Genomic DNA, 21,856 nt, shown 5'->3' with positions numbered 1-21,856 from the left:
TGTACAGAAACCCAGCCTAAAACCCCAAACAGCAAGCAATGCAGGTGTAGAAGCACCTAAGCTACGCTAAATTGCAAGCTATTTTTAAGTTAGCTTGATTCTTCTGTATAGAGACATAGCCGGCTGGCATAATCATTAGACAAGGAATCCTTCACCTGCTAAGACGTCTAACTGGGAGTGGGGACTGACAATTGTAAATGGTTTAGACGGGGCTTTACTTTAATCAAAGTGCAGTACAGATTCAAAGAATGCAGGCAATGCAAAAGCTAAACAAATGATGTTCTACTTCAATCGTGCTTCTACAAAAACTACAGATATAACTGGGTGATCAATAAATCATGGGATTTATGTCAGTTGCTAGGGGTACTCGGGGTACCTACGAGCGTCATTCTGCTTCCTGGGGGTACGTAAAGTAGTGATTTTACGTCATGCTGTAACACATACATACACTCACGTTGTTTGCCACTTTTGTATGAATTGTTTGTAATGAAATATATTTGTATGTCATGGTCATGTATTCATTATCTTTAACTGGTTAAATGTTTGTAGTTTGAATGTTTCAGCAATGATTAACAGGGTAAAAAAGTCGTAAATCTCTGCTTGATTTTGCTTTAGTTTTTTTTGCCTTTATACAATTCTATTTTTCCACGGAAGAAAGCAATAATTAACACAATTACTATAAAGAAATGGCCACGACCTGTTATTAAATGGAAATTGCTCTCCGTGAATATAAATGCTGAGAAGTGCTCACCTGAATCCATTTGGCTATGGGTTTCAGATCCCCACCATAACAATACAAGTCAGACCAACCTTTAAAGGTTTTATTTACAACCTCTGGTGTATAACATGTTGGGAATAGTGGTATAGGAGAGGCTGCCATGAAATATAATCTCTAACCCCTAATTTGAGTGGAGTCTCCACCAATGCCAAGAGAGGCCTATCTTCGTGCCTGCCTCCACTGAGTGAGAACGGCTGCAATCTGCACCACGAGGCTCCCTGCACCACGAGGCCCCCTGCACCACGAGGCCCCCTGCACCACGTCCTTCCCGGATAAAGTCGTGGTCAGCAGTGAGGTGCACAGCTGCAGCTTTCTGTCCTTCATTACTGGGAAAGGCCTAGATTCTACATCCATCTCATTAGATCAGAACAGGATGGACCATAACAAAAGATATAGCTGTTTTGCTGCATACCACACATTCTTTTTCTACTCATATGATATGGATCATTATCAGGTTCATTGATTTATACGCTTCTGTAAAAAACAATCAATAACACCATGGTTGCAATAACACTTTAAACAAGTAGTTTGTAAATGTGTTTGTTTAGGGTCAACACTGGTAAGTTAACCAACCTTATGTAAATTAGAGTCTGTTATGTAAATTAGAGTCTGGGTCGTAGCATTTTCCAATCAGCTTCAGGTAACTTTGACGTAAAGCTTGATCACACCTGTAGTGACTCCTTCTATCCGTCACGTCCATTGGTTGTTGATCACTTGTTCACTAGATCATGGATTTGCATAGCCATCTCGTGACAACTGAGTGTTTTTTCTCAAATGTTCCAAATTATATCCGTACACCGAAGCATTACGAAACAAATATTGGATCAAACAAACCTCATGTAGCAAATAATCAATTCAAATTTATGTTTACCAAATTAGACACTTATTGACCTTTATACAAAATCTCACTTAGTGAGCGAAACGCCACAGCGCCACCTGCTGGAGAAGACATTTGTATGTTATCCCTCTCGCTTCCTCTGGTTATGTATCATAACTGAGTCTCTCATCGGCTTGTAACCCCCCCCCCCACCCCCAGTAATTTCACCAAAGACAGTACAGATTTTAACATGACAGCAAGAGGAACCTACAGCAACCAGAGAGAGAGTGAGACTGCACGTAAACACAGAATGCCAATTGTCTGTTTACAAGAACATTTTATTTGATAACTGTGACAACCATATTCTGGACATTTCCCTTTATATTTTTTGGGTTGCAATTGTCCCAGTGTGTTTAGCGGATCTGTACAGTATGTGTGTTGGGGGCGTGTCCATCTGGAAAGAGACAGCATCGTGTGTTTGTAGCCAATCACAGTGGGAGGCTAACTCCTATAATATGAGTCTTCTATCCTCTCAAACCAACTAGTCAGGAAAACATTACCTTTAGGTTCACTTTCTCATGGGATTTATAAAGCTGGACAACAGAGTTTCACTACTTATTTTTTCAATATCTTTATTTCATTTTATCGAACAGACTGGACAACTAATTGTACATCATGATACGTGATCTTGGACTGATGTACAATAGTAAAACTCAGGTTCTTCATTTTAAACATGCCATAAAGACATCTGAAATAAATAGAACTGTAATAATGCCAGATGTTGGTATGTACAAATGTGTTGTTAGGCAGAGTTACAATGCTTAGTTCCAACCCTGTATATATGGGGACAGAGCAACAGGCTGACATAGAGCTCAGAGTGACATGGTAGAGGTGGGTGACATCATAGACCCTGGGAGTAACCAAACGATAGTTCTAGAATAGGTGGAATAGTTTTAGGACCAGTTTCCCAGACACAGATCAAGCCTAGTGCTGGATTCTAAATCATGCTGAATGGAGAATCTCCATGGAGTCCAAGACTAGGCGTAAAAGATGCACTGTGCAGATATCGCACCGCCATTTCCTGGTTGCTTGAATTTGAATTTCAACTTGTGAGAAAACAAGCGAGTAGAGTGTAGAGAATCATTGTAGCATCTAAACCGCTGTGAAATATATATTCCAAAAACATTGTATTTTCAGCTGATTTGAAGCCGGTGTACAAAACCCAAAGTAAAAAGACCCCAAAAAATACAAAACTATAAAACAGGAAGCATAGAAAAATAACAGATCTACCACCTTCTTAGACTTGCTTTCAATGAAAATAACAGATCTACCACCTTCTTAGACTTGTTTTCAATGAAAATAACAGATCTACCACCTTCTTAGACTTGCTTTCAATGAAAATAACAGATCTACCACCTTCTTAGACTTGTTTTCAATGAAAATAACAGATCTATAACATTTCTATGTGAATTTGGTCAGGTCACCCTAAAAGCTACACATTGCAGCTCTAATCTGTGTCTGGGAAACTGGCCTCAAGGCTTTTCATTTAAGGCTGTGATAGGAGAGGGGCACTATTGACCCCAGATGAAGATAGACAGTCAGAATGGGGGATGGAAAATACACCACAAATGAATATCAACGACAGAAACCAGGAAGAGGCTTGTCATTCTGAGATGAGGTTCTCTATTACAAACGTTTCATCGACAGGACAGGAGCCAACGTGACAAAATGGTCACCAATAGCGATTTGCATATTAGTCAAAGACGAGCATTTTTAGCCTGATTAAAACTAGACTGAGCACTCCCCTCATGGTGAACACAGCATTCAGTCTGGTTTAACCAGGCTAGGATCTAGTCTAGAAAAAGGGATAAGCGTGACCCACTGTTAGATAGCTCTAGGGTGAGGTTTCCCCTAGGTACAGATCTAGGATCAGCTTCCCCTCCCCAATCCTAACCTTAACCATTAGTGGGGTAAAGGGAAAAACTGACCCAGGGTCAGCATCTAAGGCAACTTCACCCTATACCCGTTAGATGGTTGGACTGCTGGGTTATTGTTGCTGGATATTCTGTTCTGCAGGTTATGGTGGATAAGATTCAACTACCAACAGGTGCACAGTACAGTACAGTATATATATATCAATGTGAATAAGTAAGTTTTGTCTGACGCACTGCTGTGCTCAGGGTTGACTTGTTTGTTTCTATAAAGCAACAGTTTTGTCTGATACTAATTACGCATCAGAATAGGGGATTAAATGAATATAACATGGTACCAAACTCATAAATACACAGCCATCCATCCAAGGCTTACATGAAGTAGTAAGGGCTTAGTCTTCCCCTGAACATCACCGGCCATCCATCCAAGGCTTATATAAAGTAGGAGTGCACTAGATAGTGAATAGGGTGCCATTAGGACGGTACAGTCTGTGGTGAAGCAGACCTAACTTCATTAATGAAGAGGACAGCAGCTGATGTTTCCAGGCTATTTAACATGGAGGTCCCTCCCTCCCTCTCAGACTACAGATGGTCCACCAGCTGACCGGTCTGTTCTGTCTGGCCAGCCCACACCCAGGACAATAGGGACTTGGGGGTGCATCTCAATAGTATAAAGTGGTTTCCTCGTCTTCTCTCCTTTCCCTCCTCTGCACTGATGGGAAGGAAATTACAGGTGAAAGCTCATTTCTGGTAGAGATGGATCATCCATGTGGCTTTTACCAGTCCTGTTTTATCATTCTCTCTAAGACTGACTGGGCTACTGAGAGGAAGGAGACGAGGAGATGAGGCTATTAACTGGGCTACTGAGAGGAAGGAGACGAGGAGATGAGGCTATTAACTGGGCTACTGAGAGGAAGGAGACGAGGAGATGAGGCTATTAACTGGGCTACTGAGAGGAAGGAGACGAGGAGATGAGGCTATTAACTGGGCTACTGAGAGGAAGGAGATGAGGCTATTAACTGAGCTACTGAGAGGAAGGAGATGAGGCTATTAACTGAGCTACTGAGAGGAAGGAGATGAGGCTATTAACTGAGCTACTGAGAGGAAGGAGATGAGGCTATTAACTGAGCTACTGAGAGGAAGGAGACGAGGAGATGAGGCTATTAACTGGACTATTGAGAGGAAGGAGATGAGGCTATTAACTGGACTACTGAGAGGAAGGAGACGAGGAGATGAGGCTATTAACTGGACTATTGAGAGGAAGGAGATGAGGCTATTAACTGGACTACTGAGAGGAAGGAGACGAGATGAGGCTATTAACTGGACTACTGAGAGGAAGGAGACGAGGAGATGAGGCTATTAACTGGACTACTGAGAGGAAGGAGATGAGGCTATTAACTGAGCTACTGAGAGGAAGGAGATGAGGCTATTAACTGAGCTACTGAGAGGAAGGAGATGAGGCTATTAACTGAGCTACTGAGAGGAAGGAGATGAGGCTATTAACTGAGCTACTGAGAGGAAGGAGACGAGGAGATGAGGCTATTAACTGGACTACTGAGAGGAAGGAGACGAGGAGATGAGGCTATTAACTGGACTATTGAGATGCAGCCCAATAAGTGAACATGGTTGTGATCACAGCCTGAACACAGTAAACATTAATTCAGTCATTCTTCGGTACATAGAGGTTAAGGGTCATCAACTCCATCTGACCCCATAACATAAAACACAAACAGGAAATATTGCATCTTAAAGCACAGATACAGTGACGATGAAACCATCTCACTTTGCAAAAAGTCCCCTTTCATTTTTTTTTTTAAATACAACATTGTAAATATAAATTATTTGTAATTGTGCAATTCATTCAGAGAAGTAAATAAAAAGGTTACAAGGAGGGAAGCTGCAGTCCGTTGGGGACCTTTGTCAGGTACAGTTGCTGTTATATAGCTGTTATAGAGTGAAACTGATAAACTGATGGAGCCAAAATGGAGACACTCCAGAGCACAGAGGTCACCAACGCATCATCCACATGAGCAAAGAACAGCTCAGGCAGAGGCATGTGCCTGTATGTTAAATACACACACACACACACACCCAGCATCCAACCCCACCCACTCATAGGTGAGTGAGGCCTTTTCAATCATTCAGTCAAGTGTCTCTGCTACACACACACACACACACACACACACACACACACACAGTAACGGTTCTTCAAGTGTTCTCTCCTCTTAGTGTTCTGCGGGGCGTACAGGAGTTGTACAGAGATTTGGTGTGGGGGTTGGGGTGAAGGATGAGGGTAACCTTGTTCTGCGGGGAGCTTGTACAGAGGTGGGGGCCATGCTAAACGGTGAGAGGCAGCATGCCAGGAGGGGAGACAGTCCGGGGCGACGCCAGGGCACTCAGGGTGCTGGGGTCCAGTCCATTCACAGCCCTGTTATGGGACAACACCAGACAGAGAGAAAGCAAGAAGACAGAAGTTAGTTCATCCACAATATCAAATAGAAAGCTGTTTGTCTCTACATACTCTGGTTACACCAACTCTGATTCAAAATGGGATAGAGTTCATTCAGCCTGTCACTTCTTCTACGGTCTCGGAGTGAGTCACACCAACACCGCAGACAGGAAGTCAAGCAGAGAGATAGATGGACCAGTAGGAATACTCCTCCGAGAGAGACAGAACCACTCACGTTTTGTCATAGTAGGTGGTGTGTAGTGAGTGAGAGAACTTGGTGGCGTTGCTGTTGATGAGGTTTCCGTTCCCAGTGATCATGTTGGTGGACGACGTGGAGTAGGTTTTCCTCACCGCCTGGTCCTTGGCAAAGTTCCTACATGCAGCTAGCTTGGACTCCAGCGCCTAAGGACAAACACGGCCGACATTAAGACTAATCACAAGCTGTGGATTCTGTTGTAACCTTTAACCTTTAATTCAGGTCACAGACACCATTCCAATATACTCTGCTGTCAAGAGAGGAGAGGAGACGGAAGCCAAACTTTTGGGTTCATTCATTCCATAATGTTTTGTCGTCAACATCAGCTTCAGAGGATGGATACATGGAAATGGAAAACAGCTACAAGAAACACAAGTCTGATATTTACCCCCACTTTTCTAAGAAGGTCCCCAACGATATTAAGAGCAGAGATTCTTGCTGATGGGGTCAAAGGTGAGCCGCCAGGCCCACAGCCATTTGTTAACACTGTAGAGGAGAGGAAGAGTGAGAGGAGAGGAGAGGGAGAGGGAGAGGGAGAGGGAGAGGGAGAGGGAGAGGGAGAGGGAGAGGGAGAGGGAGAGGGAGAGGAGAGGGGAGAGAGGGGAGAGAGGAAGAGAGGAAGAGAGGAAGAGAGGAAGAGAGGAAGAGAGGAAGAGAGGAAGAGAGGGGAGAGAGGGGAGAGAGGGAAGAGAGGGGAGAGAGGGAAGAGAGGGGAGAGGAGAGAGAGGAGAGAGGGGAGAGAGGGGAGAGGAGACAGTGTTTAGCACATGACAGATATCTAGAAACTGTTTGACATTGGAGGTACAGCTCCAAAAGTGAAGGAACTAAATAACAGACCTGGGTTCAAATAGTATTTATATACTTTCAGAACACTGAGCATTTCATTGAGACTGCCTGGAGGGACTGTTGAGACTCTCCCATGGATTCCATTGCACCCAGCAAGCTCAATAAAGCACAGTATTTGACAGAAATGGAACACTATTTCCACCCAGGTCTGTTAGGTCTGTTAGGTCTGTTAGGCTGTTGACCTACCTGATGATTTAGGGTTGATGAACGGGTGTTCCATGCCCTTCCCTACAGGGGTGACAGGCAGGGACAGGGAGGCCTGGACAGCAGAGTCCATCTTGTCCATGTCCAGGGTAGGAGAGCTGGGGGCTGACATCCTGTCTGCAGTCCTCTCCCTCACCACCATCTCCTGTCTCAGGTCTGGGGGGGGGGGGGGGGGGCAGATAGACAGACATGAGGGAGTCAGGGGGGACAGGGAGTCAGGGGGGGACAGGGGACAGGGACCAGTAGACTCCTTCTCATCCCCTGACTTAATACAGCAGTATTAGACATAACAGAAAGGGGAGGTCTGAGACAGAGGTAGGCGTTTCATGTCTTCATACCTCTGGCTTCATCCTTTAGTCGCTGTACTGAGACCAGTAGAGACTCCTTCTCATCCAGCTCACTCTCCAGGAAGGCATTCCTCTCTATGGCCTGGTTCAGACGACCCTCAAAGTCCTCCAGAGATACGATGGTCGCCCTGAGGGAGGGAGAGGAGAGGAGTTGGGATGGACAACGGTTAGTAGCAGAAGCAGGTGAAGAATGTACCGTATCTGTGTGGGTTGGATAACTGGGTTAACACTGAGTGGAGTAACACTCAACACAAGCATTTCACTACACCCACAATGACATCAGCTAAATATGTGTATGTGACCAATACGTTTGATACTGAGGCACAGCTACCAGCCAGCATCCACTTAGCCTTCAACCGAGGCCTGAACTCAAGTACAACATTTGAATGGCTGTGTTTGTAACGTTAGTTTAGTTGTACTGTGGTATATAGTGACCTCTTGGCTCTCTCCAGGTCATCGTTGGCCTGCTCCAGTTCTCTGACATATTTATGAAGCTGTTCCTTGATTCCTCTGGTCTGTCCCAGGTCATCCTCTAACATGGAGACCTGCTTATAGCTCTGAGAATACTGCTGCTCCAACTTCTCCTACAGGGAGAGAGAGAGAACATTCAGACAACATATAGACCTGCTTATAGCTCTGAGAATACTGCTGCTCCAACTTCTCCTACAGGGAGAGAGAGAGAACATTCAGACAACATATAGACCTGCTTATAGCTCTGAGAATACTGCTGCTCCAACTTCTCCTACAGGGAGAGAGAGAGAACATTCAGACAACATATAGACCTGCTTATAGCTCTGAGAATACTGCTGCTCCAACTTCTCCTACAGGGAGAGAGAGAGAACATTCAGACAACATATAGACCTGCTTATAGCTCTGAGAATACTGCTGCTCCAACTTCTCCTACAAGGAGAGAGAGAACAACATTCAGACAACATATAGACCTGCTTATAGCTCTGAGAATACTGCTGCTCCAACTTCTCCTACAGGGAGAGAGAGAGAACATTCAGACAACATATAGACCTGCTTATAGCTCTGAGCTAGCACTAGTGATCTAACCAGTGATATACCTGAGCTAGCACTAGTGATCTAACCAGTGATATACCTGAGCTAGCACTAGTGATCTAACCAGTGATATACCTGAGCTAGCACTAGTGATCTAACCAGTGATATACCTGAGCTAGCACTAGTGATCTAACCAGTGATATACCTGAGCTAGCACTAGTGATCTAACCAGTGATATACCTGAGCTAGCACTAGTGATCTAACCAGTGATATACCTGAGCTAGCACTAGTGATCTAACCAGTGATATACCTGAGCTAGCACTAGTGATCTAACCAGTGATATACCTGAGCTAGCACTAGTGATCTAACCAGTGATATACCTGAGCTAGCACTAGTGATCTAACCAGTGATATACCTGGCTAGCACTAGTGATCTAACCAGTGATATACCTGAGCTAGCACTAGTGATCTAACCAGTGATATACCTGAGCTAGCACTAGTGATCTAACCAGTGATATACCTGGCTAGCACTAGTGATCTAACCAGTGATATACCTGGCTAGCACTAGTGATCTAACCAGTGATATACCTGAGCTAGCACTAGTGATCTAACCAGTGATATACCTGGCTAGCACTAGTGATCTAACCAGTGATATACCTGAGCTAGCACTAGTGATCTAACCAGTGATATACCTGAGCTAGCACTAGTGATCTAACCAGTGATATACCTGGCTAGCACTAGTGATCTAACCAGTGATATACCTGAGCTAGCACTAGTGATCTAACCAGTGATATACCTGGCTAGCACTAGTGACCTAACCAGTGATATACCTGGCTAGCACTAGTGATCTAACCAGTGATATACCTGGCTAGCACTAGTGATCTAACCAGTGATATACCTGAGCTAGCACTAGTGATCTAACCAGTGATATACCTGAGCTAGCACTAGTGATCTAACCAGTGATATACCTGGCTAGCACTAGTGACCTAACCAGTGATATACCTGGCTAGCACTAGTGATCTAACCAGTGATATACCTGGCTAGCACTAGTGATCTAACCAGTGATATACCTGAGCTAGCACTAGTGATCTAACCAGTGATATACCTGGCTAGCACTAGTGATCTAACCAGTGATATACCTGGCTAGCACTAGTGATCTAACCAGTGATATACCTGGCTGTGTGTGTCTCCGTTCCTGCGTATGTTACCTTGAGGTTGTCCAACTCGCTCTTCAGTCTTTGGTTCTCTGTGTGCAGGTCTCTGAGGCGGTGTTCAGCCTGTCCTAGCTGGGCCTCTAACTCTGCCTCCAGCTCTCTGCTCCCTTCCTGAAACTCCAGCAACTCCTCCTGGGCCTCATGGTAACTGAGGAGAGAACGGACTATTACACACACTACCACACGGTCTCTCCAGCAACTCCTCCTGGGCCTCATGGTAACTGAGGAAGACACAGGAGAGAACAAACTGTTACACCACCACACTGTCTCTCCTGAAACTCCAGCAGCTCCTGCTTGGCCTCATGGTAGCTGAGGAGAGAACGGACTGTTACACACACTACCACACGGTCTATCCAGCAACTCCTCCTGGGCCTCATGGTAACTGAGGAGAGAATGGACCGTTACACACTACCACACGGTCTCTCCAGCAGCTCCTCCTGGGCCTCATGGTAACTGAGGAGAGAACGGACTGTTACACACACTACCACACGGTCTATCCAGCAACTCCTCCTGGGCCTCATGGTAACTGAGGAGAGAATGGACTGTTACACACTACCACACGGTCTCTCCAGCAGCTCCTCCTGGGTCTCATGGTAACTGAGGAAGACACGGGAGAGACCAGACTGTTACACACACTACCACACGGTCTCTCCTGAAACTCCAGCAGCTCCTGCTTGGCCTCATGGTAGCTGGAGGACATACAGAGGGACTGTTGTTTAATGATCAGTTGTGGTAGTAATGAGTGGTAGTCACATCCCCTGGACAGTCAGACCTAGAACTATCCTGTGTGGTCAGTGGAACATGTCTGAACACATCCGGTCTCTTAACTCATAATATCCTGTCTCCAGACCCCTTACCCCTCTCAGAACACACGGAACAGCAGCAGGCCTATAGGAGCCATCTGTATCCTCTAATGACAAACCCCTGTCTCTGTCACAAAGCTCTATCAGGCCTGCTGAGGTACTGTCTCTGTCATGAAGCTCTATCAGACCTGCTGAGGTACTGTCTCTGTCTTAGAGCTCTATCAGACCTGCTGAGGTACTGTCTCTGTCATTAAGCTCTATCAGGCCTGCTGAGGTACTGTCTCTGTCATGAAGCTCTATCAGACCTGCTGAGGTACTGTCTCTGTCTTAGAGCTCTATCAGACCTGCTGAGGTACTGTCTCTGTCATTAAGCTCTATCAGACCTGCTGAGGTACTGTCTCTGTCATGAAGCTCTATCAGACCTGCTGAGGTACTGTCTCTGTCATTAAGCTCTATCAGACCTGCTGAGGTACTGTGTCTGTCATAAAGCTCTATCAGACCTGCTGAGGTACTGTCTCTGTCATTAAGCTCTATCAGACCTGCTGAGGTACTGTCTCTGTCATAAAGCTCTATCAGACCTGCTGAGGTACTGTCTCTGTCATAAAGCTCTATCAGACCTCAGTCCAGTCTGTATTCAGTCTATATTCAGACTCACTGGACTGTATCCAGACTTGCTGACCCACACAGTATGTGTTAGATACAACGTAGTAATACCATCCAGTAATATCTACAGATGGGCCTGGCTGAAAGGTCTGGACTCCTGGATTGTAGCATAGCACTTTCTCTTGTCCCATGTGGCTGTATATCAGTCTATCATCTGTCTGTCCATAGACCTAAAACACCTAGACCTTACTATCTGTCTGGTTATAGATGTAATGCAACTAGAATGGTCCTGCATGGCTCCTGACTCATCTGTCATGACAAAGGCCAACGCCATGCTAGAGCTGAATGAATGCAGACTTTCCATGCCATTCATTCAGTCAGGTGGCTCCACTGAATTGAATTAGAATGGTTGGTTAATGTGTGCGAACCTAGGGCATGGTATACTAACCTGGTAGCCAGATACTTTTTTGCCCCACTGTATTTAGTCAGCCACCAATTGTGCAAGTTCTCCCACTTAAAAAGATGAGAGAGGCCTGTAATTTTCATCATAGGTACACTTCAACTATGACAGACAAAATGAGAAGAAAAGAAATCCAGAAAATCACATTGTAGGATTTTATGAATTTATTTGCAAATTATGGTGGAAAACAAGTATTTGGTCAATAACAAAAGTTTGTCAATACTTTGTTATATACCCTTTGTTGGCAATGACAGAGGTCAAACGTTTTCTGTAAGTCTTCACAAGGTTCTCACACACGGCTGCTGGTATTTTGGCCCATTCCTCCATGCAGATCTCCTCTAGAGCAGTGATGTTTTGGGGCTGTTGCGGGGCAACACGGACTTTCAACTCCCTCCAAAGATTTTCTATGGGGTTGAGATCTGGAGACTGGCTCGGCCACTCCAGGACCTTGAAATGCTTCTTATGAAGCCACTCCTTCGTTGCCCGGGCGGAGTGTTTGGGATCATTGTCATGCTGAACGACCCAGCCACGTTTCATCTTCAATGCCCTTGCTGATGGAAGGAGGTTTTCACTCAAAATCTCACGATACATGGCCCCATTCATTCTTTCCTTTACACGGATCAGTCGTCCTGGTCCCTTTGCAGAAAAACAGCCCCAAAGCATGATGTTTCCACCCCCATGCTTCACAGTAGGTATGGTGTTCTTTGGATGGAACTCAGCATTCTTTGTCCTCCAAATACAACGAGTTGAGTTTTTACCCAAAAGTTATATTTTGGTTTCATCTGACCATATGACATTCTCCCAATCTTCTTCTGGATCATCCAAATGCTCTCTAGCAAACTTCAGACGGGCCTGGAAATGTACTGGCTTAAGCAGGGGGACACGTCTGGCACTGCAGGATTTGAGTCTCTGGCGGCGTAGTGTGTTACTGATGGTAGGCTTTGTTACTTTGGTCCCAGCTCTCTGCAGGACATTCACTAGGTCCCCCCGTGTGGTTCTGGGATTTTTGCTCACTGTTCTTGTGATCATTTTGACCTCATGGTGTGAGATTTTGCGTGGAGCCCTAGATCGAGGGAGATTATCAGTGGTCTTGTATGTCTTCCATTTCCTAATAATTCCTCCCATAGTTGATTTCTTCAAACCAAGATGCTTACCTATTGCAGATTCAGTCTTCCCAGCCTGGTGCAGGTCTACAATTTTGTTTCTGGTGTCCTTTGACCGCTCTTTGGTCTTGGCCATAGTGGAGTTTGGAGTGTGACTGTTTGAGGTTGTGGACAGGTGTCTTTTATACTGATAACAAGTTCAAACAGGTGCCATTAATACAGGTAATGAGTGGAGGACAGAGGAGCCTCTTAAAGAAGAAGTTACAGGTCTGTGAGAGACAGTAATCTTGCTTGTTTGTAGGTGACCAAATACTTATTTTCCACCATAATTTGCAAATAAATTCATTAAAAATCTGCATTTTGTCTGTCATAGTTGAAGTGTACCTATGATGAAAATTACAGGCCTCTCATCTTTTTAAATGGGAGAACTTGCACAATTGGTGGCTGACTAAATACTTTTTTTGCCCCACTGTATGTTAGCCTGGACCACGATCTGTCTGTGATGTAAAATAATAACATGCCATTTAGCAGACACTTGTCTTAAAGTGACTTACAGTCATGTGTGCATATATTATATGGGTGGTCCCAGGAATCAAACCCACTACCGTGGCATGACAAGTGCCATGCTCTACCAACTGAGCTACAAAGGACCACTGTTTGGCATGACAAGGAGATGAGATGATCACACAAACAGATCTGGGACCAGGCTACAGATACATAGTTCCACTGACCAGGGATGACTCTTGAACAGAAAAGGTCTGAGTGACACACACACATTAACAGGGTTCGACAGCTTTGGGGTCAGTTAACCGGCAGCCACTGCTCCATCCTTGGCCTCACTGGGTTTCCCTGCTCATTCCACACATAGTTATTGTACCAGAAGCGCACACAGTTACCGCACACAGTTACCGCACACAGTTACCGCACACAGTTACCGCACACAGTTACCACACACAGTTACCACACACAGTTACCACACACAGTTACCACACACAGTTACCACACACATAGTTACAGTACCAGAAGCGCACACAGTTACCGCACACAGTTACCGCACCAAAAACACACAGTTATCGTACCAGAAGCACACATTTACCGCCCACAGGTACCGCACCAAAACACACATAGTTATCGTACCAGAACCACACAGTTACCGCACCAAAAACACACATAGTTATCGTACCAGAACCACACAGTTACCACACACAGTTACCACACCAAAAACACACATAGTTACAGTACCAGAAGCACACATGGCCAGTTTGGCCACAGAGCAGCCCTGTTCAACTATGTCTCTGACTGGAATGACTTCGGTTACCTTTCCTCTGGCTCTGACAACATCACTGTTTTCAGACAATATGACCAAAATACCACTGTGTACAAACAAGTATTTATATTTATTATGGATCCTCATTACTTCCTGCCAAGACAGCAGCTACTCTTCCTGGGGTTTATTAAGGATCCCCATTAGTTCCTGCCAAGGCAGCAGCTACTCTTCCTGGGGTTTATTATGGATCCCCATTAGTTCCTGCCAAGACAGCAGCTACTCTTCCTGGGGTTTATTATGGATCCCCATTAATTCCTGCCAAGACAGCAGCTACTCTTCCTGGGGTTTATTATGGATCCCCATTCATTCCTGCCAAGACAGCAGCTACTCTTCCTGGGGTTTATTATGGATCCCCATTAATTCCTGCCAAGACAGCAGCTACTCTTCCTGGGGTTTATTATGGATCCCCATTAATTCCTGCCAAGGCAGCAGCTACTCTTCCTGGGGTTTATTATGGATCCTCATTACTCCCTGCCAAGACAGCAGCTACCCTTCCTGGGGTTTATTATGGATCCCCATTAATTCCTGCCAAGGCAGCAGCTACTCTTCCTGGGGTCCAGCAACATTAAGGCAGTTATATAAAATTAAAAAACATCACATTACAATACACACCAGATTTCGCGACACATTAAGTGTGTTCACTCAGTTCACTCTACAATACAAAATCCATGTGTACGTGTGTGTGCATAGCGTGCATGTTATGTGTGTTTAAATAGGCGTAAGTTAGAATATAAAATGATTTGTGTGTGTTATTGTGTGTGTGTGTGTGTGCATGTTATTGTGTGTGTGTATGTGCATGTTATTGTGTGTGTGCATGTTATTGTGTGTGTGTGTGTGTGTGTGTGTGTAGCGTAGCGGTGCCATCTGGGACCACACTAGGCCAATACTCTAGAATGTGTTATGTCAACACTGACAGGGTCAGGCTCTACAGAGCCTGGGAAAACAACCACTTGAACATGTGCAGGACTGTAGGACTATATCATGTTGATCTAGTAACAGAGTTAATACTGTAGACCTATATCATGTTGATCTAGTAACAGAGTTAATACTGTAGTCTATAGGTCTGACTGTCACAAAAATAAAGATTCATTATTCTAGAACACCCCGCTGGATATAGGCTGTGTGTGTGTTCTAGAACACACACCCCGCTGGATATAGGCTGTGTGTGTGTTCTAGAACACACACCCCGCTGGATATAGGCTGTGTGTGTGTTCTAGAACACACACCCCGCTGGATATAGGCTGTGTGTGTGTTCTAGAACACACACCCCGCTGGATATAGGCTGTGTGTGTGTTCTAGAACACACACCCCGCTGGATATAGGCTGTGTGTGTTCTAGAACACCCCGCTGGATATAGGCTGTGTGTGTGTTCTAGAACACCCCGCTGGATATAGGCTGTGTGTGTGTTCTAGAACACCCCGCTGGATATAGGCTGTGTGTGTGTTCTAGAACACCCCGCTGGATATAGGCTGTGTGTGTGTTCTAGAACACCCCGCTGGATATAGGCTGTGTGTGTGTTCTAGAACACCCCGCTGGATATAGGCTGTGTGTGTGTTCTAGAACACCCCGCTGGATATAGGCTGTGTGTGTGTTCTAGAACACCCCGCTGGATATAGGCTGTGTGTGTGTTCTAGAACACCCCGCTGGATATAGGCTGTGTGTGTTCTAGAACACCCCGCTGGATATAGGAGATCTGTAAAAGTGACACCAGTCATATTCAATAGAAACCAAAAGGAAGAAAAGGGACTGAAACAGGGAGGTCGGCTACTACCTGAACCAGCACAATAAGAAATGCTAATGTTCCTTGCAAAATGTTTTCCATTACAACACGTTTTGCTACGGTGTGCACTAATGATGACTACCCAGCACTAAGAACAACTAGACCTAAACTAACTCTAATCTAGGCCAATGAATCCATTGCTTCCTGTGTCGATGGTAACGTTAACAAAGGCCTATAGAGGAACAGGTCATGTGTCAGATGATCACATGACTGTTATGACATAACCTTGTTGTTCATCTTCCAGCGTTATGAGCAAACATAAAAGCCTTGGTTTATGTGACAGAGCCGAGAGCAAACCATGTGCTGTTCTGGTCATGTAGAATTATATTACTGAGAAGACTAGCTTGAGTTTCAATTTGGAACATATATGTAGAGGAGAGTAGTTCAACCGATACAATGACTAACTGCTGAGTCTAATCCTCTGAAACTCAATGTTTAACCATGTAGAAATCAATCAATGATTTTGTTAAATGAGCTACGAATAGCCTAGATCAGTTGACATGAACATACCTGTTCTTATACTTGAGGGATAAGGCCTTCCAGTAGTCAATCTCCTGGTCTTTTGAAGTGAATGTTGGTATCATGTCTGTGTCCATGGTAGAACAACCTGAAGAGGAGAACAACATGATCACCTGAAGCTAGTTAAAGACAGACGTATCCTGAAAGGAGGTCGAAACATTTGAATGGCAGAAAACCAAACATTGGGTTTATTCTTACCCAAGAAAAGTAGCAGACTAATTCATTGCAAAAATAAATTAAAAATTAAAAAGTACTTAATCTTATGCTCAGGCGGCCTGGCTGTCTCTAGTCAGGCGGCCTGGCTGTCTCTAGTCAGGCGGCCTGGCTGTCTCTAGTCAGGCGGCCTGGCTGTCTCTAGTCAGGCGGCCTGGCTGTCTCTAGTCAGGCGGCCTGGCTGTCTCTAGTCAGGCGGCCTGGCTGTCTCTAGTCAGGCGGCCTGGCTGTCTCTAGTCAGGCGGCCTGGCTGTCTCTAGTCAGGCGGCCTGGCTGTCTCTAGTCAGGCGGCCTGGCTGTCTCTAGTCAGGCGGCCTGGCTGTCTCTAGTCAGGCGGCCTGGCTGTCTCTAGTCAGGCGGCCTGGCTGTCTCTAGTCAGGCGGCCTGGCTGTCTCTAGTCAGGCGGCCTGGCTGTCTCTAGTCAGGCGGCCTGGCTGTCTCTAGTCAGGCGGCCGGGCTGTCTGTAGTCAGGCGGCCTGGCTGTCTGTCGAGAGGCCTGGCTGTCAGTCGAGAGGCCTGGCTGTCAGTCGAGAGGCCTGGCTGTCATCACAGTTATTCAAGACCCACTGACTTCAATTCAGCCTCCCTCCACCTCTCTTCTAACAACAAGGGCCTGATACACTGACCCAGCAGCAACACCTGGGTGACAACCAGCCATTTGGTAGACCAACTCCTCAGTGAGGAGATGTAGGATGCCCCCAGCAGGCCCACCCAGAACCCCTTCATACAGACCAGGGCCTGCTCATTAAAACATCTAACCCTGTTTTTTACATGGGCCACAGCGGACTGGACGTGTTCTCAAAATGCTTCATTCACTTCTATTCACGGCCATTATGTGCTGAATGCCAATCATAAACACATGGAACAGTAGTGTGGAAATCCTGAGCAGCAGTGTTATGAATGAAGCTGTGGTTGGGCCAAAGCCACCTCAGAGGGAGGATGTCTACCCTGTGATTAAACCCCCACACGTCTGTTTGGTCCAGTGTGTATGCTGAGTGAGGTTGAACAGCAGGGAGTCCCCAGCCCCCAAGTGGCTCCAGGAATAGGCAAGGCTACTAGTGATCATCTCTGGTTTAGAGGGATCTCCAGCATGCATGGGTCAGTCACTTCAGCCAGTCATTGTACTGTCTAAACCACTGTGAAATATATTTTCTGTAAGCAAAAATATTGTACATACAGCTGTTTGAAGCTGGTGTCCAAAACCGAAAGTAAAAGACGCATAAACGAAAATGCAGAACGGGAAGCATAGAAATAGCACAGATAGAACAGACCCACTGCTTCTTAGACGTGCTTTCAACGGGAATGACAGATCTATAACTCACATTTCTATGTGAATTTGGTCAGATCGCCTCCCAAAAATGTTGTAGCTTTTTGACATATTGTAGCTTTAACAGACGGATGGGTCAGCGGCCTGGTCAGCCACCCCAACACCAGCACCAGGCCAGCCCTCTAACAGACGGATGGGTCAGCGGCCTGGTCAGCCACCCCAACACCAGCACCAGGCCAGCCCTCTAACAGACGGATGGGTCAGCGGCCTGGTCAGCCACCCCAACAGCAGGCCAGCACTCTAACAGACGGATGTGTCAGCGGTCTGGTCAGCCACCCCAACACCAGCACCGTCCTCTATACTACACTCTGCTAAACAGAATGTCAAATGGCTTTTAATTCAGTTAACAAGGGAGAGTCATCTGTCAGTTAGACAGGTCCCAGGGGTCATGGGGTCAAAGGGAGAAAAGCTGTTCTCTCTCACATTACCCTAGGTGTATGTATGGTATGAGATGGTGTGCAGAGCATGCGTGTGTGTGTGTGTGTGTTAGGCAGCTCAGCAAACTGTGTCATTACACCACTACTACTGTGACTCACTCAGGAAACTGTGTCGTTACACCACTACTACTGGGACTCACTCAGGAAACTGTGTCGTTACACCACTACTACTGGGACTCACTTAGGAAACTGTGTCGTTACACCACTACTACTGGGACTCACTCAGGAAACTGTGTCGTTACACCACTACTACTGGGACTCACTCAGGAAACTGTGTCGTTACACCACTACTACTGGGACTCACTCAGGAAACTGTGGAGGCCTGAGGAGAATGTCAACAACACCAAGGTGGAGACTGAAGCATGGTGATGCAATTTACTGACATAACTGGATTGGTTTTGGTACTGTCAACATAGCCTAGTCTAACATACTAGCTGAACTAGGATTGGTTTTGGTACTGTCAACATAGCCTAGTCTAAGATACTAGCTGAACTAGGATTGGTTTTGATACTGTCAACATAGCCTAGTCTAAGATACTAGCTGAACTAGGCTAATGATAGTATAGCTAACATGATGACCTTAGCTGAACTGGGCTAATGATAGTATAGCTAACATGATGACCTTAGCTGAACTGGGCTAATGATAGTATAGCTAACATGATGACCTTAGCTGAACTGGGCTAATGATAGTATAGCCAACATGATGTTAGCTATACTTAGCTGAACTAGGCTAATGATAGTATAGCCAACATGATGTAATGTTATTAGGCTACCACGTGAACAACATGTCCACTGAGGTGAAATCTCAGTCGGAGCTATGAGAGAGGAAGGTTTGAAAACACAAGTCTCTCCATTCATCCCTTTATCACAGAGAAGCAAAAGACGTGAATGTGAGTCTCAATAACAGACTAGCTGCCGTTTCCATGGTGATAAATAAGACAAATCTTTAGGTTACACTCAGCTGGCAGTAGTGTTGTGTGTTCATTTACAAACAACAAACCAGGATATGAAAGAATACCAGGTTCACTCACTGACAGTGATTTTCAGCACAGAAGACTCAGCTTCAGGAAAAGGTAGACATTTGTTTTCTCTCTGTTTTTGTACCCATTCCAGTGCAGGCATGTTGGGTGGCATCCTGGTGTGCAGAACACATGGGCTCGTGTCCCAAATGGCAACCTACTCACTATTAAGTGCACTACTTTTGACCAGAGCAGTGAAGCCTTGGTCAAAAGAAGCACACTATATAGGGAATAGGGTACCATTTGGGCCACAATATGTAGACTACTACCAAGCCAACAGCAGAGGAACCATCTGGTTATATTTACCCATGGTTTAGAACAGGGCAGGCAAACTAGCCAAAAGAGGAAGGTAGTTGAGTCTGTGGTTTTCCTGTCCACTCTCCTCTTGGATTCCTCTTTCCCTCTGATGCAGATGACATCTCTCTGTCTGGCTGTTTACTCAGAGTGAGAGTGGCTGACGCACTACGCGGGCCCACACCAAATTCTCTGTGAGTTACGTTATTTCCTAGGAAACTAAAATCCTCCCACTTCCACCAGAGGTCTGGGACAGGCTATTTGAGGGTTCAGGGCTCCGCTGTGTAGCAGTGTGTATAGTAGGCAGGCTGTGCAGCAGACCAGACATACTCCCTGTTGTGACATCCAGTCTCAGAGTTACGGTGGTTGTGAGACCCTGGGGAATGCCTTATTTGGTAGAGATCTTAGACCGTTTTTATACTAGCTAACTGCATGTGGCTACCGGCTGGCATCATTACATTGGCTTTCACAGCAGCAGCTTAAGACTCCACAGAACAAAGCTGTAGCTACAATTTTAGGTGAAATTCTTACTCTATGTAGAATTAAGACACATCCACCCCTATGATGATAAACAACATTTACATTCCCTGAATATTTGGTGGTAAGAAACATTCTAGGCTAAATGCCACATTATTACATTAGCTAAGATCAACTGTATTTAGTTTACAGTAGTCGGCTGACCATGTACGGTCAGTGAAGGACAAGGAGAGGCGGAATAAATAGGACGTGGTATCCACAGGCAACGAGACCGGTAATCACTCAGTCCTAACGTTAATCACCTCTAACTGGTTCCAGGGATGACACCGGCTGGTAACGTTACTAGTAACCGGCTTTTTTCGCTTGTCATACGAAACCACCACTAGACAACACAACATGTCAAACACTGTCTGATACTGTCTGTTTGTTTCCCCACAGTAAAACATGTGTAACTAGTAAGCCAGAAAGGGAAGCCATTAGCTCGTCAACATCAGTGTCGCTAAATCAAATACACAATGATTAGCTAGCAAGACTAACATGGCACCAAACGGCAAGTTCAACAACCTATTTTCAGCTGTCACTGGTTTGGTGAGCCGCTGGCTGCTCGTTGTTCAAAGCCTGCTCAAGTCGAAAACACGGGTTAACCAGCTAGCAATGTAAATCAATGTCCTAACCTGGGCATGTCCAATCCGTGTGTCTGGCTCCAGATTCAGTTACAGTCGCCACATCTTCTGACCTGGACTGTCTTCATCGAAATGTCTGTCTGTGTTTAGAAAACGCCAACGCGACTCTCGGAAGTAACGTAACTTCCGACGCGGTGGCACGTGATGAAATCATACGTACGTCAAATGTGACGCTCCAGGGTTGGACCTCTGATTCGCCTCGTCCTGACCACAAGGTGGCGCTATTATGCTGAGAAATTAGTAATGCAGTGCAGTCAGATGATGTGTAGGCAGTAGCCTCCATAGAGACCGCATAGGGTCTATCAAATCCTCATTCACAGGCATCCTAGAAATGAATTTAATAGTCGAATAGTTGTAGCAATACTGCACTTCCCATAGTAGCCGGTTGCGAGTATTTCGTATTTGAGTGGATATAGCCAAAATGTTGTATTCAGTGGGCCAGTATTTATTTTATGTTTAGCTTATTGGCTATGCCCTTACAAAAAATGGTTGCAGTTTTGAAACTGCAGTAAACGTGTATTTGACTCTGGTATTTTGGACGCAGTAATTGCAGAATAACTGCAGTGAGTTATACTGCACTGTAACTAACTGCAGTGAGTTATACTGCACTGTAACTAACTGCAGTTGCACTGGAAGAATTACTGCAGTAGAAGAACTGTGTTATTTTGTACACAGTATTTGCAGCATACTGCAATTATACTCACTCTAATGGCAGTTATACTGCAATCTTTTTCGTAAGGGTGCGCACCAATATCAAATGAATTACAAGGCATTTCTATGAAGTCACCCCTCAACAACACATAGTTTATCTGTTCTGTGGGTCAGACTGCGTGGTTTGGAGAATGGTGGGACATGAATGTCACTGGAATTACATTTGCAGTGTTCTTTCTCAAACATTCCAAATCCTGTTTGTCTGATTTTGTCACTCAGGGGAAACTGAACGCACCAGAAGAGCAGCGAGTCACACAG

The 21,856-nt window shown here is 45.3% G+C and overlaps 1 protein-coding gene across 2 annotated transcripts; it reads right to left on the bottom strand.

Moving 5' to 3' along the window:
- Positions 1-1,915: 1,915 nt before the first annotated feature.
- On the bottom strand, positions 1,916-20,995 carry LOC116359985 (nuclear distribution protein nudE-like 1-B). Of its 2 annotated transcripts, XR_004206853.1 has the most exons (10): positions 20,879-20,995; positions 16,430-16,526; positions 9,838-9,991; positions 8,064-8,212; positions 7,620-7,756; positions 7,264-7,437; positions 6,620-6,717; positions 6,211-6,377; positions 2,971-5,954; positions 1,916-2,888 (listed from the first exon to the last, which is right to left on the bottom strand). XR_004206853.1 is itself a non-coding variant. In XM_031814299.1 (9 exons), the coding sequence occupies exons 2-9, from the start codon at positions 16,513-16,515 to the stop codon at positions 5,864-5,866; spliced, it is 1,056 nt and encodes a 351-aa protein (XP_031670159.1). In that variant the 5' UTR covers positions 16,516-16,526; positions 20,879-20,995; the 3' UTR covers positions 1,916-5,863. The 2 variants fall into 2 exon arrangements, 1 of the variants encoding a protein (XP_031670159.1); XM_031814299.1 differs by having other exon boundaries at positions 1,916-5,954.
- Positions 20,996-21,856: the final 861 nt, after the last annotated feature.

The sequence above is a fragment of the Oncorhynchus kisutch genome, unplaced genomic scaffold (assembly GCF_002021735.2).
Source record: "Oncorhynchus kisutch isolate 150728-3 unplaced genomic scaffold, Okis_V2 Okis06b-Okis10b_hom, whole genome shotgun sequence".
Lineage (NCBI taxonomy): Eukaryota > Metazoa > Chordata > Actinopteri > Salmoniformes > Salmonidae > Oncorhynchus > Oncorhynchus kisutch.
Note: the sequence above shows the minus strand (reverse complement) of the source record. Positions and strands in the feature narration are given on the sequence as shown.